At 41.9% G+C, this 26,186-nt stretch overlaps 1 protein-coding gene across 1 annotated transcript in view; it reads right to left on the reverse strand.

The window, feature by feature from the left end:
- The window catches only part of pex14 (peroxisomal biogenesis factor 14), a 92,054-nt gene that overhangs the window by 16,513 nt on the left and 49,355 nt on the right, over window positions 1-26,186 (reverse strand). The window contains exons 4-7 of the mRNA XM_053642544.1: window positions 19,776-19,901; window positions 13,579-13,664; window positions 9,791-9,893; window positions 2,558-2,655 (exon numbers count right to left, since the gene is read on the reverse strand). Of these exons, the coding sequence (XP_053498519.1) occupies window positions 2,558-2,655; window positions 9,791-9,893; window positions 13,579-13,664; window positions 19,776-19,901 (413 nt within the window). The remainder of the gene's footprint in view (window positions 1-2,557; window positions 2,656-9,790; window positions 9,894-13,578; window positions 13,665-19,775; window positions 19,902-26,186) is intronic.

Consider the following 26,186-nt stretch of genomic DNA (forward strand, 5'->3'; position numbering starts at 1 on the left):
ATCAGCAGCTCTGCTTTACTCACACATGCAGTGCAGGTGCACACCTAAGGGCCTCGCTTCTCTCCGTTACGGTCTTCTCTTTATAACCTTCTCATACCTCCTACAGTTGCAATCAAAATTATTCAACCCCCATTGCAAATCAGGTTTATTGTAAGATGTGCAGACTTTCAGCTGTTTGCAATGAACAAATCAAACAAAAGCAATTGAAATAGTTCAACACAACAAATGCTTCAAGTGGTTTCCCCAAATTCAACTGAAAATGCAACTTATAATGATTTCTCCAGCTTCAAAATTATTCAACCCCTTCACGGCAAGCATCTTTAGTACTTAGTAGAGCACGCTTTTACTGTTATGACCTGCTGTAACGGGATGCATAGCCAGACGCCAGCTTCTGGCAGCGTTCCTGAGGAATCATATCACTTTCCTTATGAGCAATCGCCTCCAGTTCAGTAATATCCTTGGGTTTTTGTGCTGCAACTACTTTCTTCAAATCCCACCAGAGATTTTCTATGGGGTTCAAGTCAGGTGACTGTGATGGCCCTGTAGAATCTTCCAGGACTTCTTCTGCAACCAAGCCTTGGTGGAATTTGAGGTATGCTTGAGATCATTGTCCTGTTGGAAGGTCCAATGACGCCCAAGCTTCAGCTTCCTCACAGACGGCATGACGTTTTCTGCTAGGATTTCCTGATACTTCAATGAATCCATCTTGCCTTCCACACGCTGCAGGTTTCCAGTGGCAGAGGATGCAAAGCAGCCCCAGAGCATCACCGAGCCACCACCATGTTTGACTGTGGACAGAGTGATCTTTCTTCATTCTTCTTCCTCCAGACATACCGCTGATGCATCTTGCCGAAAAGTTCCAGTTTTGTTTCATCGCTCCACAGAACAGAATCCCAAAACTTCTGTGACTTATTTATATAATTTTGAGACGACTTTTCTTGTGTTTTTTGAGTCAGTAGTGGTGTACGTCTTGGAAATCTAGCAGGGAAACTTTCTGCGTTTAGCACGAGCCTTACTGTGCTCACTGAAACCTCAGTGCCTGTTGCCACCAAGTCTTGCTGCAGGTCTTTTGCAGTCACTCGAGGGTTTTTCACAACCTGCCTTCTCAGAAATCTGCTTGCAGCTGTTGATGGCCTCCTTTTTCTGCCCCGTCCAGGTACTTCATATATCTTCTACCCCTAGCCAGTTCAGGTATTTCCTGTGTTCCAGCTCAAGCACACCTGGTGCAACTAATGAAGCCCCTGATTAGTCGCTTTAGGTGTGCTTGAGACAACACCTGTTTTGCATATTTGTGTTGTTGTGAGGGATTCTATTCAGGGGGTTGAATAATTTTGAAGCCGGAGAAATCATTATAAGTTGCATTTTCAGTTGAATTTGGGGAAACCACTTGAAGCATTCGTTGTGTTGAACTATTTCAACTGCTTTTGTTTGATTTGTTCATTGCAAACAGCTGAAAGTCTGTAGATTTTGACTATAAACCTGATTTGCAATGGGGGTTGAATCATTTTGCTTGCAGCTGTATCCTTTTTTTTTCTCTCCTTCCCTCTTTCTATTTCCTCATATATCAGATTGTTTCTTTTTCTTTGTCTTTTTTTCCTCTCCGTCATTCATATAGTTCCGCACATTTTTTCTCCACCATCCCTGTCTTTTTCTTTTTTTTTCCGCTCGGTGTTCTGTTTCTTTTGCCTTTATTACTCCTCTTCTCTCCGTCCAATACTTGACTTCTTTCCCTTATTTCCTCTTTTCATCATTGCCTTCCTTATTTAATCCCTCCATCTCTCTCAGCTGCTCACAAGCAATGTGCATTTCCTTTAGGAAATGAAAATCTAGTTATATACACAGCACCGAGAATCAGAGCTCTTTACTATTCATGATATATTGGTGCTAAGACTATAGTAAGAAATGTAAGCTTTTCCTCCAGGAGACAGCTGGATTCTCTGTCTCTCTCTCTCTCTCTCTCACACACACAGACATATCTCTATCAATCCGACAGTAAATGATGGAGACTGTATTCATAGAATTCATACAGATTCCTTGCATTATTTTGTTTGGAGAATGTCATTTCCAGCATAACTGATATAATGAAGATTATTACTCGAATTCAGAAAATCCAGTTACAGAGGAGAATTCAGTGTTGCTCTCAGAACTGTTGAATAAGGAGCACTGTGTAGATTGATTGTGTGTGTGTGTGTGTGTGTGTGTGTGTGTCTGTGTGTGTAGGGGTGTACAAATTAGCTAGCTCACTGGGCAAGTGAAAAGGTCCAGTGTGCTACCCAGTTACATGTTTTTTGCCCAGAAACCTAACTGACTTGGCCAAAAAGTGGTAGCTAATGTAATGTAATAACGTATGGCGAGCTAGTTAGCTAGTTAAAGTGCATGAATTTTGTCAGACTTTTGCCAAAACTGGATAAGAAGTAGTTAGTTTGTCGACCTTACCGCTGGGTAACTACAAATAATATACAAAGTGCACAAAATGTGCTTGTCCCGGACGCCCAGGCTTGTCATTTGCCCACCCGTGAAGTGTGTGTGTTTGTTTGAGACAGTAAAATAAGCTTACCTGGGAGTTAGCCAGCTCCTGAGACAGCTCCTGGATCTTCTTCTGCTGCTGTACCAACAACTCCTGCACTGAGGCTAAAGTTGTCTGCAACTGGGTCACTGTAAACAGAATAACATACACACACACAGACACACACACACAAATGCAAAGACCCTCAGAATCAGTTTATGAACGCTTGGAGAAAATAAAGCTAATCGAATACAAATATGCTAAAATGTTCTCCAGCTCCGAATGTTTGTTCATGTTGCTCATAATTTTCTCTTTAGCTCTGCTTTTCCCTCAGTCAGTAATAGAAGATGACTATATTTGTTCATGATTAATCACCAGTGTCTGATCTTATATCAGCACACCGTCTCTAAACCTCCATTAGCATGGGTTAGTCTCTCTCAAACTCTCCAAACAATCAACAAGATGGAGGGGGAAAAAAACCAACAACAACAAAACAACAACAAAAAAAAAAAAACACAATCATTTGGGATGCAGCCGAGGAGGCTAGACGACGTGTCCTCACTAATCTGAGCGAATATAGCTCATTTTCCATCGACTCCCAAGATTAAATTATTGCCAGGTTGTGCCGTTGCCGTGCATCAGAGAAAGCCCGGGAATGAAGAAAAAAAAAAAACAAAACAAAACAAAACAGTGCTAACAGGCCAAGAGTTGGTGTTATTAATGGGGGTATCATTGCAAATAACCCAGAGCACAAGTTGCTCTCCGCCTGCTTCCAGTCACACATGCATTTCCAAACAATGCATTAAGTTTCCAAACTGATTACGTTACAGAAAACCAATAAACGCCTCTATAAATCATGCTCTGTAAAGTGTTAAATCAACTCTAATTGGATTAACATCAGCAGATATTATTAGCTGCCGACTCTCCAGTGCACCGTTACACTGTTCTGCTTTCACAGAAACAGCTTTTCAGCATACAAGCTGGGACACATTACATATGTTCTCTCTCTGCTGCTCACACCACGACACGGTGCAGCTACTAACAGGCTACAAGAAAAGCGGAGATGTGAAACGAAAAGGGCATTATAAGGGCAGAAAGATAGTGCACTGATAATGAGGATAAGAAAGAGGTCGGGGAAAGTTCAGAAAAGGAGAAACAAACTGTTGAACAGATATCATTGTTGTTTTTTTTGATGCTACTATTACTAACTTAGAATACATAATTGGATCACTTTTTTTTTTTTTTTTTTTAAACAATGTAATAATGAAGGTACATCTGTGACACCTAATATATGTATATTGGCTGGAGCCAATCCCAGGTGACTTGAAGGACAACCTGCATGGGGTGCCAACCCGTCGCAATCACACATTCACACACTACGGATAATTTTGAAATGCCAGTCAGCCTACAATGCATGTCTTTGGACTGGGGGAGGAATCCACAGTACATGCAAACTCCACACACACAGGATGGAGGCGTGATTACGTGCTAACCACTAAGCCATCGTGCCCCCCTACGCTGAGCATTTAATACTTTAACTGACCTCACATTCAAGACCACAGATGTAATTCTGTACTCAAGTGATATTCAAAAGTTGTGTGAGAGTTACAAAAGCAGGAAGGAGTTTCAGTGAAACAGAGATGCACGATTCGGTCATGCACGATTCAGAAGTTAAGTGCACTGTTCTTGTGATACTTTTACGATGTCATGACCTCAATTCAGTTCCTCATTATGTCATGTGTACAATTAACTGTTGGCAAAATAATTAGAGGTGCTGGATCAAGTGCTATTTTATAAGCTGTCAAATAATAAGGATTGAAGGCATATTGTTAAATTAAACCAATTTAGCAGTGAGTAATATGAGAATTATAACCAAGACAGTATATTGGTTATATTTATATACAGGACTTGCCAGCATCTCATTCATGTTATCACTGTATCAGGTTTTAATTTGCATTTCTAAAATACTCTTTTGTTGGTGTTTAAAGGTGGTCCAACCCTGTCTTGGATGCTTGGGCATCTTGGCATGACATGTTAAAGGTAGGTAAACTACAAGCAGGTCATTTGCATCATCTAAATAGGGAGCTTAGGAAATTTACTTAAGCAGGTGTGTAACCCACTTCTAAATACAAGCAACTTAACCCACATAACTAGTGACATAGCTTTTGAACGGAAATCACTAGTTATAGCTATAACGACATGTAATAATACACATAATAATGTATTCCTGAAGAATTATGGATTGAGTGTATTGTGTATGGATAAACGTTGACCTAAAAACTTGGTTCTTGGTAGAGCACGCAGACTTTCAAACCCTTGGAGGTACATTGTTTTAGATGTCTATCATGTAGCACACAGGGTTGATGAAAATGCAAATACCTGATACACATCACATGATACCATCACGGTCATTTTGTTTCGCGCAGGTTTACGAACAATATGCTGCTTTGAAGTTAGCAAAGTAATACAGGCCCTGTATTAAAAAAAGTTTTTACTGGACCAGTTATAATTTTATAGCGCTATACCACAGTACTGTTGAATTCACAAATCGAATGGGTGAGAAGGTGTTGATTCTTTTTCTAGAACATACAGTACAGCTCTGGCAGTAGTCCTGCTCCAAGGCAAATTCTCCGAACACGTTGAAGTTTCTATACTAACTATTTCTGTTGAAATGGCAAGGCCAATTCATTTATTTTTGCTGTAGCTGAAGTCATTTGGGTTTGAGATCAAAAGATGAATATGAGGAGTATAGAATTTCAGCTTTTATTTCCAAAGTGTGGAGAAAGAAAGGATCTGCTCGTGAGCAAAAAAACATGCGAGCTCATCTGTGAAACATGGTGGAGGTAGTGTCATGGCTTGGGCTTGCACGGCTGCTTCAGGAACAGGCTCACTAATCTTTATTGATGATGTAACTCATGATGGGAGCAGCAGAATGAATTTCAGAAGTTTACGAACACCTGAAACGATACCCGAAACAAAACGACAACACAAAGAGGCTTCGCCAAAAGCCTGGAAAAGCGTCATAGAAAAAGAAACCGACATTTTGGTGATGTCAATGAGTTGCAGGCTTGATGCAGTTATTGCAAGCAAAGGATATGCAACCAAATAGTATTTACTTTAATTACTATCTGATCCTATACTTTTGCTCACCTAAACACTGGATGGTCTTATAAAACATAGACCCTTTTGTACGCTGTTCAACACGTACTGTATGTGTAAATACCAGGAAATAAAAGCTGAAATCCTAAACGCTCGTCTCATATTCAGGTTTTGATCTTGAACCCCAATGTCTTTGGTGTACCGCACAATCAAATGAATTGGCCTCGTTGTTCCAATAGTTTTGGAACGGACTTGGATAGCGGACATGCCACATAAATCGATGTATCTATTTTTTAAATGTGGGTGATCGTTGATGCGGTGAGGTTTTCTATGAGGAGACGGTTATTGAGCGTGTATTGAAGGAGTCTCCAGTGTTAGAGCTTTGTAACAGTCAGAGGTAGAGTTTGTCGACACGACAAAGATGCATTTTTTTTTGGCTACTTAGTAATGTACGTTTTTGTTCTTAAAAATTGACAGTACTCTCAATATCTTGTCAATCCCCCAGCCCTAGTTGCAACCCACCATCTCGGTATCTATTCCACCTGTCTGCTGGAGTGGAACTACATATCACAGACAGTTGAATTTGTGAATCGGTGGAGTATTTACTGTACACAGGATAATGGATGCTCTGTGTACAGAAATGTCAGCTTAATGACACGTGGGCACCAACAGTGTAAGCAGAACTGTTAGCATAGACAGCTGCTCAGGTTTTACTCTGACGACGGATGTCAATTGCTCAGAAACATCCCACGTTCAGAGCTAAGAAGGAGAGAGATAATGCGGCCGGTCAGGCTGGCTCGGCTTGAAACAAACCGCGTCTTTGGAGAAAATTTGAGAAGGTCCAAGTGGTCTCACAGCTGCTGCGACGGACCGTGTGGTGTGTGTTGTGTAAATTATTCAGTAGATACCTCTATATATCGTATACTACATATGTCCAGGCCTCTCTGTTTCTTTAATGGCCAGCTGGTCAGCAATATGCTCTGCTCCGACAAAGCAGCCAAACAGACAGTACGATTCCATTTACAGCCTGTCTGTGTATGTGTATGTGTGCGCGTGTGAGTGTGTGCACACACTGAAGTGCTTCCAAGCCTCGTTCATTAATTGTGTGCGCAAAGTCGCGGGGAAATCATAATAAGAGTCAGGGCCTGCTCGGAGGAGGGGAGAGTAATGTGGCCGTATTCAAAGAGACACATCACTTCATAGTGCTCAACACTGAAGAAAAACATGAAGTTAACAAAGGGTGCAAGCTACTGGCAAGAGAGGCAGTCAATTGCTATTACTCATGTTGTGAGGAGAGGGGAAACTTGCGCTGTAATTGCAACCCTCTCCCAACTGTTAACTGAAATAGTCATTAAGTACAATAGCAGCTCGGCGACTGCAGCCACAGCAAATTAGATCAGCAGTGCGACTGACTGACTGACTGACTGACTGACTGACTAACTAACTAACCGAGGAAAGGTGGAACCTCCTGAGCCGCAGAGAGAGCGAGACGTAGACAGACTCTGGAAAGAGTAGAAAGGAAATTCGGCTCGGCATCCCGGCCGTCCTTATCACGAAAATCTCCAACCTGACCCTAAACAAAGCAGGAATTAAAGCAGGTGAAACCAAATGGAATGATGACACGGCACATCCCATAACACGAAGGAAGGATTTTTCTTTGCATATATGAACCAAAATGACAATGAAAGGGCTCATTTGTTAATCAGATAAAGAAAGCCACACTCAGCTTGCACGCAAAGGCTCCCGATTCAACAAGGCCTCCTCGGGCACTCCCAAAGCACACTACAACAGCGCTGTGCAGAAAAGATTAGAATCACTAAACACATGTTAAACTCATAAGCCTCACATGAAAAATGGGCAGCTTTTCTACCGGTGCGTTCAGCCCAATATTCCTGCCCTACCATTTGTAACTGGTGACATCCTCTTTTGCGGTGCTCGATTTGCTTACTTTGATCCCCCTCTGGGATCAAAAAAAAAAATTATAAAAAAAACAACATCTAGAACAAGGGCAGCAGCAGATGGTGTTCAACCGACAGCAATCCCAGACACAAATGTACGGCCAGACACAAATTTGTTTTCACTGTGGTAAAAGCCTGAAATCAGGACAAATTCAAACTTGCCGTTAACGCTAGTAGGGTCTAATGCAAAGTAAGTAACGCCAGCCTTGTCAAAAGTCCAATGTGCAAACAAAGATTAATCAAATAAATGTCACAGCATTAAAAGAAAGAAAGAAAGGCAAAAAAGCAAGATATTTTAAAAGTTATACTCTTTTCATTCATCTTGTATGCGCACACCCGTGCACACCCCCCGACACACTCCCCACACAGACTCTCTATTAGGACAGATCTGTATCTTGCTCTTCCTCTTTTATTAATTAAACGTGTAATTAAATCCTATCACTTATACTCCTGGGAAAAACACTGAAAAAAAAAAAAGGAAAAATAACTACGTCAAAATAACTATGATGACCTTACTATCCATCCATCCATCCATTTTCTGTACTGCTTATCCTACCCAGGGTCACGGGGAGTCAGGGTTCCCAGGGAACTCAGGGCACAAGGCAGGGGACACACTGGACAGGGTGCCAACACATTGCAGGGCACAATCGCATACTGTACACACCCATTCACACGCTACAGACAATTCATAGATGCTAATCAGCCTACAACGCATGTCTTTGGACTGGGGGAGGAAACCGGAGTACCCGAAGAGAAAATGCAAACTCCATGCATAAACCTTCAACCCTGGAGGTGTGAGGCAAACATGTTAACCCCCAAGCCACCATGCTCCCATGATGACCTTCTCAAATCAGGGAACTATTGTTTAAGTTTTGTTATAACCACCTGATACTGTTTAACTTTTTGGGATTGAAGAAGAAAAAAAAAAAAATCAGAAAAAAATAAAAAAGTTTGCTGGACATGCTATCATAATCTACTACAAAGCTGGGACATGGTGCTGTTGCTAGTCAAAATGGGGTCCTATAGTGCTTGTATGTTTTTGTTTTCCTCCTTAATTTGGTCTTTCCAATTCCTGCCCACTAGTTAACTCTCTCCTATCACACGACAGCTAGCAAGTGAGAAAGGAGGGGCTTGGTCCAAGGAAACCAACCTTGGCATCTTTTCAAACTGGTGCTCATCCTACAATGCAGCTCTCCAAAAAAAAGTGCTATCTGCCTTCTTCTGCATACACGAGCTCAGAGATGCCCTGGATTGGCTAGTGTCGCTGTGATGGACAGGGGGGGGAAGAGAATTCCCTCGCTTTTACCCAGAAAGCACAGCCAGTTTTGCTTTCATTTTGGACTCCTCACCGCGAGCGGCTGGGGCACTGTCGGGATTCAAACTCACGATCTCCTGACAAAAGGGCAAACTTTTCTTTTCTGTTGCACCACTCAGATGATTTTCAGGGAAGATTTTCATTTAGTAAGGATGAATAAGATCCTCGAAATGAAGAGACAGGCTGCCTTGTGCACTGTAAAGCAATGTTTAGGTCAGGCTACCAGAGCGATCAACTGAAAACAGGGGAAAAGTTTGCCTCTTTTTTATTTAGGAGGCAATCTGATTTAGACACATAATCTGTTGATTCTGTATTAATACTCAGGTCCATCCCTACTCTATGTGTAGAAGAGTGACGGAGTTGCATAGTGAACGCAGCACTAACGAGACCAAAGTTTCTGTGGGAAGCATCCTGCTTTCATGGTTGCCAGCTCGTTTAATTACGGCAGTGAAGGAGAGGATGAGTGTGAAAGGAGGGGAGGAATCCTTCACTGACAGCCCTCCTCAGATTCCTCACCTGTCCAAGACAGAAGACGCACCTGTCACTGCACACTTAATCACCGTCCCGCTCGGGCTGCAGCCAAGAAGCCACACCAGCGCGACGAAAATTAAAATGAACTTTCTCGCCACGCAGTCACAAAGGGGAAAAAAATTATAACGCGCACACACGCACGCGCGCACACACACAAAAAAAAACGAAACGCTGTCACTCCCCTTCCCCTCATTAATATTCCGAGGTTAAGAGCTTTTCAGCGAAACGTAATTAATTGAGGCTGAGCTGACAGTAAACAAGCAATTTCAAATTAAAGCGAAATGACAGGACCGTCATTTGTAAAATGTGAGCAGATTTTGGCGACAGATAAATGAAGGAAAATGTTAAGGAGGAAAAAGTGATGAAGATATTAATCTTCACCTGTCTGTGTCAGCGTGCCACTCATGTCGACGATGCTGCTCTCGATCCTCTGCAGATGCTTCTTGTCCTCTTTGCTGCCCATAATGAGGGGAAGGATGTATTTCTGCAATTAAAAACATGACACGCTATTAGAAAGCCTTGCAGGAAGGGGGCGGGGGGGGGGGGATGGTAGGGGGTAGCGCGGCATCAACGTGTGAGGGCACGCTCGGCCGCACGTTCTCAGAACAGGACGTACGCCGGCCCATTCAAGCTAAACGTGGCTTCGCAGGAAACCGACACAAATATCAGAGAAAAGAAAAAAAGGAAGTGAGTAAAATATTTACAGTGGTAATGGAGTAATGTTTACCTGATGTTATGCGTTACAAATTAGAATGAATACGATTTGCACTATATGTTAAAGACGCTTCGTTTTTTGCTCCTCCTCCGTCTCCTTCTCCCTCTGGAAAATCTTGTGGTTTGCTCACTTCATCTTCAACAATTTGACTCAATAGCTGACAAGCAGGCCAAGAATTAAGCAACGGGGCATGACTTTGGGTTCAACTTCATTAAGCCTTTTTGCCCACAGCCTGGCTGCTCCATTCCAACATGTCACCTTGCGAGCACAATTGCTTGTCAGAGTTAAGCCTTGTTCAACAACACGTTCATACACAGAGGATGAGCTAGCGGGTCGGAAGGCTAACACATCCCTGGACTCTCTGACTCTTTTAAGACGTACTGTATAGGTAAGGTTCTCCCCAACTCCTCCCCCCTCCTCCCCCAAGCTAACAGTGCTCGGTAGCATTAGATTAACAGGAGTTGGAACAGGAGGTCCTGTTGCGAGCTACAAGCGCATCGGGCCTTTTGTCTGATGGAGAGGAACAGTTGGTCCGGCCAGGTTTTTCACAGCGGCCCGAGCGTTGTTGACACTGGCAAAAGTAATAAACACTTTTAAGTTGAAAAAGATTAAATGGCTGTCAGCGCTGGGGTAATTAATAAGAGGGCTGCTGCGAGTGGTGTTTACACCGTGCTCTATAGCATAAATAAAGGATGGCCCGAGAGCGGGGCATATGGTGGCACTGGCACGCCGCTCCTGTGATATGACAGCAGTGTGAGCGCTCACATCAGGGAATACCACCTAACCATGTCAGCGCACACACACACACACACACACACACACACACACACACACACACACACACACAGCACACTGATATGAGACAGAAGAAAGTCTGGTGAGAAAAGAGGAAAGGGATATAAATAAAAGAAGAAGAGGATCTAAAATAACATGTTTAATGCATATTCAGGTGTTTCATGAAAACTTGAAAAGTAGTAAATAACTCAATAAAATTTAGAAATAATGACACAGATATGGATAAAAGCAGAAATTTGCATCCCTTCTGATGGGGGGGGGATCGAAACTCTATTGAAACGGTCTATTACACAAACAGATTTCTATTTAAAAGTTAACAATTAAATGTGGATGTAATGTGCAACAAAACTTTTTTAAAAAACAACAACCCTAAAACATAAAACAATAATCAGCACAACTTTCTGACGTCCTTCTCGGATTGAAAGGTCTAAAAGCTGTTCAGAGGAGCTGTTCAAGCTCTTGAACTTTTTTGATACCCTAACTTACACTATCTGACAACTATGTTATTTGATATAATAATAATAATAATAATAATAAAAACAACCTTTGCACTTGACCACTGATCGACAGATAGACAGATACACGGATAGAGAGTTTCGACAGCAGTGGAGGCACAAAACAATGCGGGATGCAAAACATGTTTCATAATTACAAAGCTAGACAAGAGTCTCAGATTAACAAACAATTCAAAATAGACAAAGAATATAAGGATTACAAACAGAAATATTTATTCTGTAGGTACTCGGATATTCAACATAATGTGGCACTGCGATGTTGTGGTTATTATTAATAATTAGACCACAGTGCTGCTCAGTTCGGATCGAAGATGTTTATGAATTTTCAAGCATTAGACAGCAGCTCGGACAGAAGTTACGGCTAAATCGCATGACCTAATAATGAGTGGAGTACATGTATAGGGAGGACACGTATGGAAGGAGTCTCCAGTGTCGGCTCGTTGGAACGGTCAGTAAACTTTTCCGCTAGGAGTCTTGAGGACAGATGACTGTGCTTTATATTTACTCTGGAACCTGACAAGCTACATTTTTTAAAAATCTTATTAAACATGAAGCGAGAGAGAGAGAGAGAGAGAGAGAGAGAGAGAGAGAGAGAGAGAAGCTGGTGCAGGGACTACCGTTTATAGCCGTAATAATGCAAGCGATAACTTGTTTTGTGATGTTCCACAACATTAAAAGCATTACGTCATTATTTAGTTTAAAATTGCTGTTCTATAAGTAAGGGATAATCCATGACTAGGTGTGCATTACACGAGTTTCCATGGATTATCCTGTTTATACCATGGTCACATGCCAGCATTGGCAAGTTAAAGCTGTTGTTGATGTTTGCAGTATGTTTTATCTCATACACAGAGATAAAGTAGTGCGATAAGATTACATTTATTTGAATGAATTATAATAAATAGTTATTTGAGAGAGAGAGAGAGAGAGAGAGAGAGACAGTGCGTGTATGTATATTACCTGCGTCTGTGCCGCATCTCTACTAATAATAAAGCTGTGAGTTTAACTACTCTATGCAACTGTAACTGTATGTTACCATGGTGACAGTTGTTTATAGGCAACGCTTACTAGGCATTCAGAACAATGATTAAACTGACTGGAACTTCCTGTGCATAATACACCGTCCAACCAATCAGAATCGAGTATTCAGACAGACCACAGTATAAGAGGAATAAAACACTCCAGAGCATGCTGTTATATGAAAATAATCATCTGAAGGTAGTAACAGTAACTATGTTGCTGTGTGCTGGTGATTAGTTTCCTATTACTGCAGCACACCGTCATGTTTCTTCCTTATATGTACAATGTTGAAAAGTGTTGGTTGGCTGTTCAGTGGATTTAGAACAGCATTGTGAGTATAAGTACAGTGGAAAACATAGAAAATTCCACAATGCTGAGACAGAAATGACATCTGGACTGAAAAACACAGATCTCCTGTGTCATGTGGAAAAAATGGCTGTGTGTGTGTGCAGTTCATCCCAAACTATTAATAATTTGGTCAGTTGTGTAGCTGCAGAGCCATGCGAGGCTTTATAGAGCTGTGTGTGCTGACAGCAGCAGAGGGGTCTAACTGAAGTGGCTGCTTTGAAGGCGCACGCGCGCACACACACACACACACACACACACACACACACACACACACGTGCCGGCCTGCGCACGGCAACATGCATACACTCGTCCTGAGAATGACGTCATGCGAGTACCCCAACTTAGCGCTGCTTGGTGTACGACGGCCTGCACTCGCTGCTCCTCCAGCTATAAAAGGGGGTAATGGAGTCCACATGCCCCTGTGGCCGGTGCGGGATTATGAGTCCTGACTAACAGGATCTCCCCTTAGCGCTCAAATCAAAGGACGTGTGCTGGCGCTGGGTTTTTCCGTAAAGGAAAAGTATAACAAACAGAAAAAGTGCTCGAGATGAGCTCATGCGCATGACGCAAAGCAGACAGGGTGATGTACACGCGGCGCTCTCTCCAAGCCTCGCTGGTAAATTACCCACAAACGGGAACCTCGCCCGAGATCCTTGGCCCTCGAAGGAAATGCATAGAAAAGAAAGCCAGAATCTGCAGATTAACTGCATACGGTTTTTTTCTTTCTTTCTAAAAATCATAATAACGGCGGTGTTTCGGGTCATGCAGGAACTTACGCGGTACAGGTGATGGAAGCCAAAGGCCATTCCTGCCATGATGATGGCCAGGGCACCGTAGTCTCTCCATCTGTAACCAGGGGGACCTGCAGAGACACACAAACACAGCAGACACTGACAAGAGCTGCAGATATTATACACACACACCAGCACTGTTGCACCAGGGACTTCTAAAACAAAACAGAAAAAAAACAACCCCAAATAAATATATATATGTAGCATTTCAACATAACAGGAAACTAATTCAAAGCATCAGTGCTGTTAGATAAAAGTTTGCATACCAAAGACAGTAGTTCTGGCTGCAAGACAAATCACACGTTCATATTAATGCACTCGTTCGAATCCGTTATTGTTTTTATACCAACATCTGACTCAAATGGACCCTCTACACGAATGAGTTTTTAAAAATGTGCACAAGCGTTCATATTCTTCAAGGAGATGTTTATTTAGAATTGAAGGAAGGAGACTCCAGCGTCAGCCGCTTTGTAACAAGCTGTAATTTGACGTTTTCTGATACGGGAAAGTCTTCAGGATGGACGGCTTTGCCAGTTTCTCTGCAAGTTGACAAGCTGTATTTGTTTTTGTCTCATCTTATAAAAGAAAGGCTGGCGAGTGAGAGAGATTTTGCTCCCTTCCACAACATCGAACGGATTAAAAAGTAAATAATCCTTTCCTAAATAAATTGAAAAAATAAAAATAAAAAAAAATTAACTGTTGGCAAACTGCTGTGGTTGAAGAGGAACGAAAGAGTTCAAGACACGCTGTTATGGGAAAATAAATCAACTTTGTAGTGGTAATACACTATGCGCCACCTTGTCATGCTTCATTCCTTACATGACTAAGACAAAAAGGTTACTATTACTCAGTATGGGGTGAAACAAAATGATATTCTCTTTGTGAATAAGCACAGTGGAAAGCCTTTCCTGATGGCCACATTAAACCGGTACAGCAGCTAGAAATGCATCATAATGAAAATGACACAAAACAGCACAGGAAGAGTTTTCGTTTTTCTTCTAAGCCCTTGTACAGTAGTCGTATGGTGAAGTGTGTTCTGAGCACTATGAGGAAACGGTTGCCACATCAATGACCCCCACACACTCATTCTCAGAAACGTATACATCGAACCTATAAAAATATCAGTTTCTGCTCTGCTCAGTTTCAATACGCGCACAAAAAAAAAAAAGAAAGACTACTCACTATATGCTTAAAACACACAGGAAAGAGAGAGAGAGAGAGAGAGAGAGAGAGAGAGAGAGAGATACAGTATTACTCAGGCTGTATTGTGGGAATTCCATGTACGATGAAATGAATAATCGAGCTATAAACTCAATGAAGTTCTGAGAAACACACCAAAAATGAAGTACGCATTTGTTCAAAGATCAGATTTTAGCCAACAGCACCCATTTCCACTCATGACAAGGCAGCTATTTGTGATCTGGCAAAGCCGTGTGCACAGGTTAAAAAAATTATCATGCAAATAATCGAGGAGAAAAGTAATTAAGGCACGTCTGGCTGTGGCAGGTCAACATGTCAGATACAAAATGTTCCGTTTTGTACCATACTGAGCCTGGGGAACAGGTGTGTTGCTGTAATTTGTCGGAATCCGCTCCACTGAATACAAATAAACAAGGCATCTTATAGACTTGCAGACAAATCTGGATCTTTTTCCCCCCACCTGTAAGTCTTTTTAAGACTCTGGCTTTGGAAAAACAGGTGGTGAATGAGCAAATGATGAATGAGCAAATGACCATCATTTTTTGATGGTATCTTGTGTGATTTGACATGCAAAAAATACCCTAACCGCCAGTCCCGGGTTAGTCCGAGGGTGCCATCAGGTGCTGTTTGGTGTCCGTGGGCACGTCAACGACATTCCCGTCGAAGCCTTTACTCCGACTCGTATTCCTAAAATAACTATAAGCACAACTTTGTCTTTTACGTTAACAGTTTGGGCGGTTTCACCGTTAACACCAAGTGTACAGGATTCCAGTCGTGCTTAGAGGATGTAGCTACTTGAACCAAAGTCCACGTTGACTTCCTTCTGTTCCTGAGCACTTTCTCTTCCTCCATCTCGCACAGCTGCTTTTCATTTGGTCACTTAAAGTGTCAGCCTGAGCCCCATTCCCCCTGCTTTTTTCCAATCTCCTCTCAAATTTATTGGGTTCAGGGAAGACACTACTGTCCTTCTGCCGGCCGAAAATAGGGATCAGAGTATTCATTACTCCGACAGAGATGGATGCAGGTCTCCGTGCATCGTCCCCATAACAAGGACATCAAAGAGAAGTAGTCCTCCTCTTTTCAGCCTGACCCCCACACAAGACTCCCTGCTCTCACCTCATTATGCACTCCTCTTATAGCCGTTTTGATATAAAACCCTCCGTTAGAGGCGGCCTGGACCCTAACTGCATGGCCATCCCATCAGCGGCGCTTTCATTACAAAACATGAGATGCTGGGGAGTCAAGGACAGTGTGGCAATAAATGAGGGTGGAATACATCTGGAATCATTGTCATATAGGTTAAGCATTAGGCGGACTTCATTCTGCATTGGTAAATCAGTGGTCGGCTCGACGCTCATAACCCGCGCGAGGTAATAAAGATACAGGTTGGAGCAGGCCCTTTTCCCTGCCTTTCCAAACCCATTGCCGTACGCAAAGAGATTGCCATGATGGACTGAGCATTGTATCACACGGCCCACGCCGTCTTGCTGCGTACGGGAATTAATTACAGATCTACGCAAATAGGAGGTCATGTACTGTCATGAAGTAACCTAGAACAGATCGGTTGGACTCGTGGCTTGCTGCACGGACGTTGAGACAACTAAATTTACGGCCAAGTCTTACAGGAAAACACGCTCTTACTATGTCATAATAAGAAGCTTGTGCTAGGCATAACTGCTGCACATGTCCATACTGTACACGGCTCACTTTCTCATTCTCTCGACAGGGAAAAAAAAAAAAAGAAACACCCCACACAAAAGCAACCTTTCTGACAGCAAAAATTGTACAACCACGCTGTAGTAACATAAATAAATAGAATACAGTTAAAGATATAAGGAAGATAATGGAGAAGCCTTTCAAACAAGCAGAGGAAGGATGTACCGGCTTAAATAACACACCCGACGTATTAAGCATGCCTTCTTACGTTATCTATTTACAGTGATATTACTGATGTGTTTGGACAGGTTTGCTTTAAACCCTAATAACCCCTGTCCTTTCTTAAAAAGCAGTCGTGTTTTGACTTTCCTTTCATTATTAGTCAATCCTTACTCTGAGCAAAATAGCATGAATGTATAGGCATCAACACCATGTACGATCAAATGACTAATGAATAAATGTGCAACTATTGGTTACTGCCATAAAAAGGTTGTTGTTGGTTTTTTTTTTTTTTGAGAAACTAAACTTGATGACCTGTGCGGTTACGCAGACCACATCAAAGCGCAGATCACACCCAAACAGTCTGGCTCGTCCGTGCCATTTGTGCCATTTCATTTTTCAACCTGCACAAACAAACCAGCCTGTTTTGCTTCTCAAAGCCATACCAAATCCCAAAGAACCCACACAGTTTTAATGTGTTGTTATTTTCCTCACAATGTATTTTCATTTCATCAAAGATAGTTTGAAATTCAAAGCGTTTTAAGTGAATCCGGGCACAGACGTTTCGGTCTGGTTTATGCATTGTTGACGAAATTTTTTTAAAAACATTACATCAACAAGCATTTCCCAGCAGTAATTTTTTGTTGACCTTCAGCAATCTGGGAAAATCCGTCAAAAAAAAAAATGTCACTGTGACTGGATTCTGTGGTTTCTAAGCAGCCAAACTGGGTTTTTGGACAAAACTGTTCTTTGGGGTTGGGGCGCACGGTGGCTTAGCAGGTGGTTAGCAGGTTCGCCTCACACCTCCAGGGTTCGAGTCCCGCCAGAGCCATGTGTGTGCGAAGTTTGTATGTTCTTCCTCCGGGTACTCCGGTTTCCTCCCCCAGTCCAAAGACATGCATGGTAGGCTGATTGGCGTGTTTAAAGTGTCTGTAGTGTATGAATGGGTGTGTGAGTGTGTATGTGATTGTGCCCTGCGATGGACTGGCACCCTGTCCAGGGTGTACCCCGCCTTGTGCCCGATGCTCCCTGGGATAGGCTCCAGGTTCCCAATGACGCCGAAAAGGAGTAAGCGGTAGAAGATGGATGGATGTTCTTTGGGGTTTTTTTCCCTGCCTATAAGCTACTTTAACCCTTCATTGATTTAATTTTTATATATAATTCTTGCCTATCCTTCCTGCAAAGTTTCACAAACACGCCGCTAAAAACTGTCAGTCGGTCTACTACAGGTATCGAAAATCTTAATGCAATAAAATCTTAATCTGAGGGCCAGGATTTGTTGGATAGCTAGAAAACCCTAATCGGTTCAGTTTGTAATCAGATACTGGCTGTCGAAATGCTGTGCTGCAGTCGGAAAATAGAATCTTTAAATGAAATTTTCTCCCTTTTCACCCTTGACCCCACCAACCACACTTTAAACTGCTATAACTTGATATACACACGAAAGAGGAACATATTTCTGTCCAGGAAAGCAGTCACCACGTGAAGGGTCTTCCCAGGCCTCCACACAATGACCCTAGACCAGACAAACCATTGAAATATTAGCTAGTTTACTGCAAAGCGGACATTTTCGAAGTGGTTGTGATTTTTGACTTTACACCTACTCCAGGATAGGCAAAACTGTTCATCCCTTTCTTACTGATAATAGGTGCAGTGGTCTTATTTTATATCCAGAATCTTATAATCGACTTGATCAGGCATTCATCATGTTAGGGCAACCAGCATTCCAACGTTCATTTGCACAACTGTAATCTGGCTTATACAGTACTGAGCATGAAAATGCTGAATTCTAGGCTGTAGCCTTGTTGGACAGGAGCTCCATAAAGTTTCTGAGTGAAGGTAATCTATAATATAAGTTAGTGAGAGCAGGGAATGTAACCGAATACGAATACAGTACTTGGATCGAACTGATAATGTGTTACAACTGCCTGGTCAGGGTCGCGGTAGTTGAACTTATGCTACCAGTTTTCGTTTGTTTATATTTTGGGAAATAGAACAAATTAAATGTGTTGGAAAATATGGCGGGTAAGTACAGCTGAGTTCAATAATGAACTCGAGTGATGTAGTTGAAACTGTCATAGTCAGAATTCACAGATCATACTGACAGTGCTGGCTTTCGGACCCCTGGGGTTTTGCCAAAAAGCTCTATTTTGGTTTCATCTGACCAGAGAACCCGATCCCATCTGAAGTTCCAGGAGTGTCTGGCAAACTGAAGATGTTTGAGTTTGTTTTTGGATGAGAGTAGAGGCTTTTTTCTTGAAACCCTTTCAAACAACTTGTGGTGATGAAGGTAACCTGTAGTTTTGGAGACTTTCTGACACCAAGACGCAACTAACTTCTGCAATTCTCCAGCTGTGATCCTTGGAGATTTTTTGGCCACTTGAACCATCCTCTTCACAGTGCGTTGAGTTAACACAGACACACGTCCAATTCCAGGTTGATTCATAACATTTCCAGTTGACTGGAACTATTTAATTATTGCCCTTATGGTGGAAATGGGCATTTCAATGCTTATGCTAATTCCTTATAGCCACTTTCAATTTTGTGAAGCTCAACAACCTTTTGCTGCACATCACAGCTATATTCCTTGGTCTTACCCATTGTTATGAATGACTGAGGTAATTTGGCCTGTGTGTTACCTCATATTTATACCCCTGTGAAACAGGAAGTCATGGTTGAACATGTCGAATTTCCTGTTCCTAGTCACCCAGGTGTACTAAAAAAAAAAAAAGTGAAATAAAAATGGGAATATACTTCGATATATTAATAATTATAATTAATATATTTCTCATATGAATTCATATGGGTGCCAATAATTGTTTCACACCTGCATTTAACAAAGATTTTTTTATTAATAATATTATGTTGTGCTCGCAATTGCTTGATATCCATGAGAGCAGAGTATTTTTGTGAATTTTTTTTAACAAAAGATCAAAAAGTTAAACAATAAAGACAATTTTTCACAGCCTTCTTTGCTCATATTTACCAAGGGTGCCAATACTAGTGGAGGGAACTATATGCTGTACATCGCTAGTCTGGACAAAGCAATAGTCATCTTCTGTTCATCAACTTCCAACTACGACAAATACTGGTACTGTAACACTCACTGTGCGGTACCGGAGCAAGCGGCGGGCTGTGAATGATGTGAGGAGGTCCTGATGGACTCAGATCCAGTGCTTCCTCAACACTGCCAGAGCGCTGGATGGCCAACTCCACCTCTTCATCGGTCAAACCTGGGTGAAGAGAGTAATCAAGAGCAGCATGAGTTACACGGTGTAACAGTAATGAATAAACACACTCCCACGAACGCGAGCGCCACTTCCAAACAAGACATGGGAAACATGACATCACTTACATATTCCATCATTACAGATCACGATTATATGTAACCTTCGACCACCAGCGCTGACTTAAACTAGGTTAACTGCAATGATGCTACGAGGAATAATCACAGGCATCAGCTCTAGAGGGTTAATGCTGCCCTGACTGGCACGGCACAGATCTTCCCCATTACTGGCAGTCCAGGCAGCGAGATAGACCTCGTCCATTTACAGCTGCCTTATTTCCCCAGGTGGAGCTCTTCGAAACCCCAGACAGATAAAATGCATTATTTTAATTCCTTCATTGTAATGTAAATGTATTACATAATTTTGCAAATGCCAATATAATCTAATCTTCAGATCTTTTTTAATGATTTTAGTCATGATTAAATTGCATTGAGGTCTCTGATGGAAAATGACATGGGAGAGGGGGAGGGTGAAGGGAGGAAAAAAAAAAATCTAATTTTAACATTCCCTTTTGTGGAAAAAACCGGGGGTTTATTTCCAACACCTCGTGCAGCCACTGGTCTTCGTCTTGTCTTTATTAAACAATTTGAAGTAAACAAAGACTCAAAACTGCATCCACCAGCGTGTGGGGAGGAAAAAAAGAGAAAAGAGAACAGGCCTTTAGAGGGTGTCTATTCATACAGCTGGAGTTGAGCTTTGGACATTTAATGAACGCATAAAAGTGGTGAAAACATTACAAGCTCCCTTCACAACTGGCACATAAAAAACAAATTGTGCCCGTTTAAAGCTGACGATTTTAAAAGAATACAGCTTCTATCAAAACGTGAAGTTAAACAAATGAGTTTTATACATGTGCCGTATAACACCACACCTACTCCCTCTGTGACCTCTGTTTGTCCACAGCAGAGTGTCATCTGTCACTGTGTGTTTAGCGTTGTCTCTCTCTCTCTCTCTCCTGTTTACTGGAGACATCCCCCTGGGCATTTCACCACTCTAGTCCACACACTTTCATATGACTCTGTCTGCCAGGGAACCAAAAGGCTGAGCTTTTACTCCAAATGGAGCCAGTTAAACAGCAGACAGCAAGCTGCTTTTTTTTTGTTTTTTTTTGTGCTGTAATACATATATCATAAATGTGTCAAATGCCAGTGGCACATGTGCTTAAACAGTACAGCAAGAGCTAAGAGTTTGGCAGAGAACAGAGACTCTGCATGTTCAGCCCTGTCTACTGTCAGCTGGGTATGAAAACCAAGGCCATGCCATACGCTGTGTGCTCGGAGATGAGAGCTATGGGAATCTGGAGCCAAACAGAGCGTTTGTAACTCGCATGTGTTCGACAGTAAAAGTACAACATAAGTGACGAGCGTAATAGACTTCACAAAAGCATTGGCTATGATGGTGAAAACAGGGATACAGCAAGACGTTCTATACTGTTTTAAACGACATCCATGCTAAACACACATCTAATGTCAGTCGTAATGTGAGAAGAACTGTCGACATGGTTAGTAATTGTAACGTGCCGTCGTAAGGGAAAATAAATAAATAAATAAATAAATAAATAAATAAATAAATAAATAAATAAATAAATAAAATCAACGCCAGTGTTGTGTGTGAAGTGACGTTGATTAATTTCCAATAACAGCATCGTCCCAAGTGTTTTCTTCCTCTTATTCCACAGAAAGTTTCCAATGCTAACACCTTTTCATTAATTAATGGACAACACACTATTTATCCGTTTACAGTTGCATTTAATTCTCCGGAACAGTCGTGTGATCTACTGTAACGTAGCAATTATAAACATGGTCATCAGTCACGAGCCTCTCTTTTCCCCCCTCTAGGTCAATAAAACAAAATGCAGCTTGTCGTGTTACAGGGTAACCGCATAATAGGGGGTTCTCGCCTCACACCTCCAGGGTTGGGGGTTCGATTCCCGCCTCGGAGTTTGCATGTTCTCTCCGTGCTTCGGGGGTTTTCTCTGGGTACTCCAGTTTCCTCCCCCAGTTCAAAGACATGCGTTGTGGGCTGACTGGCATCTCTAAATTGGTCGTAGTGTGTAAATGGGTGTGTGAGTGTGTGTGTGTTGGGTTGGCACTCCATCCATTGTGTCCCCTGCCTCCAGGGTGTCCCCTGCCTTGTGTCCCAAGTCTAGATAGGCTCCAGGCTCCCAGCGACCCTATGTAGGATAAGCTGTACAGACAATGGTTGGGTGGACAAATAAATAAATAAACAAACAAACAAATAAATATACATGTCTACTCACAGGAAGCTTCAAAAATTGGAAAAGTCCTGGTGTAAGTTGCTACTATAGAAACGATAACATATTAGAACAATCCAGGCTGTTAAGGAAATCATCACCATCTGACCAATCAGAATGAAGACTTCAACAGCGCTAAGGTACAACAAATTTTAATGGCAAACTTAGCGATTGCAATTTGGCTGAATTAAGATTTGCCAACATCAAGAATGACACTGGTGAAAATTTAGATGTACACACATCTGATCATTTTGGTATATAATCACAGGGGCACCGAAAGCATTGTGTTTTTCCACAAAAAAAAAAAAAACTGATTAAATAACTCTGATAACTCTGTAGAGAGTTCCCCGATTTATCCATATCCTTTTTTTTTTATTATTGTTGTAATGTTTTTGATTGATGCTGACTTGGTCTATATAACTCAAACCAGCCTGAAAATGTACACCCTAAAGAGAATTTGGTGCATTTAGCCTTCCTGCATGAAAAGAGAACAACATTTACTTAAGTGTAACCACTAGACTCATCATCCCAAAGTAATAAAACACAGAGCAGAATCTGGTTTCTGGGCCTGATTTTATGAAGGAAAAAAAACTGCATATTGCTGTAGACTCATTTCCCCTGTCAGAGGGAGTGTTAATGAAATTTATACCTCCACCATTTTCATTAAAATGACCATTTACTCACTTTTATCACTCGTGCAGAAATCCCTAGGTTAAGGTCAAAGGCACGGCGAGATTGTTTTAAATGCGCTGAACACATGGGCTGAGGCACGGGAGGGGGCGGAAGGCTGGGGTAGTTCAGTCTCACGGACTAAAATGCCCATGAAAATTGTTGAATAATTTAAGGCAAATATTGGCCATCCTGACTTGCGTGCCGGTGCAAGTGGCAGGAAGTGGCCGCAGCCATGTGCTGAGCTGGTGCAGTCAGTCTGCGCTGTCCAATAAGCAAAAACGTGTCTCTGGACTCAGCATTTATCTGAGCGCTGCAGACTGCACGGTGGCAGACTATTGAATGAGACAGAAAGACACCCCCAACGCCACACACACACCAACCCAGCTTGATCCAAATCACCTCCTGCAGGACAGCCAAAAAGAATCGAGCCCTCCTGAGAAGTTTCTATTCTCACCTTGGCATGTATAGGGGCTCCATTTGGTTCTAAAGACTTCATAATAAACAAATACGTGCATATCCGTCACGTCGTTTGAATTCGTAAACAGCACCTGGTGTGAAACTACAAAATGCTTCTTGTTCTACGTAATGAGACGCAGGCAAATTCATTAACACGTTCGCTTTTTCTTGTCGATTTTGAAGCCTAGTCAGCTAGTCCGCTTGCCTGTGATGTCATTATTGCAAAGAAAATGGGACGACAAATAAAAAGGCCTTTGAGATCCAATTTGAAAAGAAAGACAACAAGGTGGCCGGGGGGAGGGGGGGGGAGGTGGGGGCGGGAGGAGTTTTACATATAAAAGGGAAGGGACGCGAAAAGAAAAGAAAAAAAAAAAAAATTTATTACAGTTTCCAAAACATATACAACGACCTCCTGGACCCTTTTATTTCAAATCGACCCGCTGGGAGATGACTTTTTTTAAAGCCATATATTATATCTAATGATGACACCGTTAAAAAGAAAAAAAAAAAAAAAAAAAAGAACAATAATGGAAAGCTATTCTGTATTTCATTATACTGTATTATTTGGTGCACCTGATACACACAGCGCCTGTTTATGAGTCACCGTATTAGCACATGCTCAGCTGAAGCATTTGCAATGACCTTGCCATTCTCATTGGGGCATGAAATTACGGTGGTGGCACCTCGATATTACAGCTATAAATACTGTAAACTGCATATCTAGGCTACGTTTTCTATTGTCTTTCAACATAAACCTGATCGGTATTTATTTAAAGGAAAACCCATTGCTCGTCCCGATTATTTACAGCTCTATTTTCTGGACTCTGGTTTTCAGGCTGTTTTTCCTTTTGCCTCTGTATTTATTTATTAGTAGTAGTAGTAGTATTTTTAAGATGATGATGCGATAATTCTGCGGCTTTTGACTTTACGGGTTAAGAACAAGCTTCAACAGCCAATTATAAAACTGCTTACTAAAATATTTTGGTTGAATACAGACAAACACTGTTTTATTAACCTACCAGGCCTGCAATAAGTTGCCCTTGAGTGACTATTACTCACATTTTAAATACGATTTGTATTTTTCCCCCCAAGCCATATGTAATAAGACAATGGGAGGACATGAGTGGATAGAGGTCAATAAGTTATGTGCTTTTCATGTGTGCTTGTTCACATGACTGAATGTTCACATGTCCTAAATAATGACCAGTCATTTATTTACAGGTTTTTTTGGGTTTTTTTTTTAAAGGAGGCTCTCATTTCCCCTGCTTTATCACCCACTGCTTACGACAAACTGGCAGAGAGAAGCATGGCTAGGTGGCGCCGTGGACTAATTTATAACCACATCAATCCCCTCCCGCCTTCTCCGCAAGCCTTGGTCATTGCCATTTTTGTCCAAGAGGCGAGCCGCATCGACTCACCTGCAAACACCATCCTATTAAGATCTAGAATGATGAACCACATCCTTTCCTGTGTGGCATGTGCAGTATTACACTAGTGGTGCTCCTGTGTTCCTTATGACCCTCTGCTATAATGAAACAACTATGAGGAAGAACACTAGAGAACGCAGAAAGAGTCTATTTATCTGTATTCATCTATGGACAAATGATAACTCCATTAAAGCTGCAGTACGGAACTTTGTTTTGGTTCAAAATGAACAAAAATCAATTATTGAGCAAGTACATAAATTTTTTTTTTTTTTTTTTTTTTAAATTAGTGTTCAAATCTGTCTTCTTGCCTCACCCTGATTCGCAACAGTAAACTTATAATAATGATTTAGAATTTGAGCTGTCGGGTCGGATTTCGCGGGAAATGCCGGTTAGCGTCGTTCGTCTTTGCGTGGTCACGTCACATCCGTAAACAGAAAGAAGCTACTATATCGTGTGTGTGGGTGCTGAGGATGGTGGAGTGTTTGCGTTTACAACAGTTGCATAGAATTTAAACTCGTCATCTAGACACCTGCTTTTAATCTGGACAGTCCTAAACGCAATCACCGTTGACATCTGGGGAATCGGGTGTTGTCAATGCCAGGAATCCTGGCCTGCGGCCCCGTACACAGCAAGCTGCGATGCACTGTGTGTTCTGACATCTTTCTATCCTAGCCAACATGAACTTTTTTCAGCAGTTTTTCTGCTACAGTAGCTCTTCAGTGGGATCGGACCAGACAGGCTGCCGCTCGCTGGACTACTTTTTTGTTGTTTTTTTCGCACCATTCTGTGTAAACTCTAGACACTGTTGTTGTCTGTGAAAATCCCAGAAGATCAGCAGTTTCTAAACGACTCAAACCGCCCTGTCTGACAACAGCAAGCATGCCACATACAAAAAAAACAAAACAAAAAAAAAAATCACTGTTTGATGTAAACATTAACTGAAGTTATTGACTTGTATCTGCACGATTTTATTCACTGCACTGCTGTCACATGCTTGGCTGACTGGATAACTGCAAGAGTGAATTAAAACTACATGGTCAAATGTTTGTGGACACCTGAGTAGCATCACACCCACATGCGGTTCTTCCCCAAACTGTAGCCACAAAATTGTCCAGAATGTCTTTGTATGCTTTAGCATTACAATTTCCCTTCACTGGAACTAAGAGGACAAAGCTGTTCCAGCATGACAATACCCCCTGTGCACAAAGCGAGCTCCATGAAGACATGGTGTGCCAAGGTTGGTGTAGAAGAACTCAGTTACTGAACATTAGCCCATGCATTTCTATATACACATTGAGAGCGTGTGTCGGTGGATCTCAGTGCAGATTAAAGCATTAGAGTGCATGTAAATAACATGTGGAGGAGAGATTATTGTGTAAAGATCCTGCAACATGTAATCAACGCGCTGCCTGTTTTCCCCTT

The sequence above is a fragment of the Ictalurus furcatus genome, chromosome 15 (genome assembly GCF_023375685.1).
Source record: "Ictalurus furcatus strain D&B chromosome 15, Billie_1.0, whole genome shotgun sequence".
Classification (NCBI taxonomy): Eukaryota; Metazoa; Chordata; class Actinopteri; order Siluriformes; family Ictaluridae; genus Ictalurus; species Ictalurus furcatus.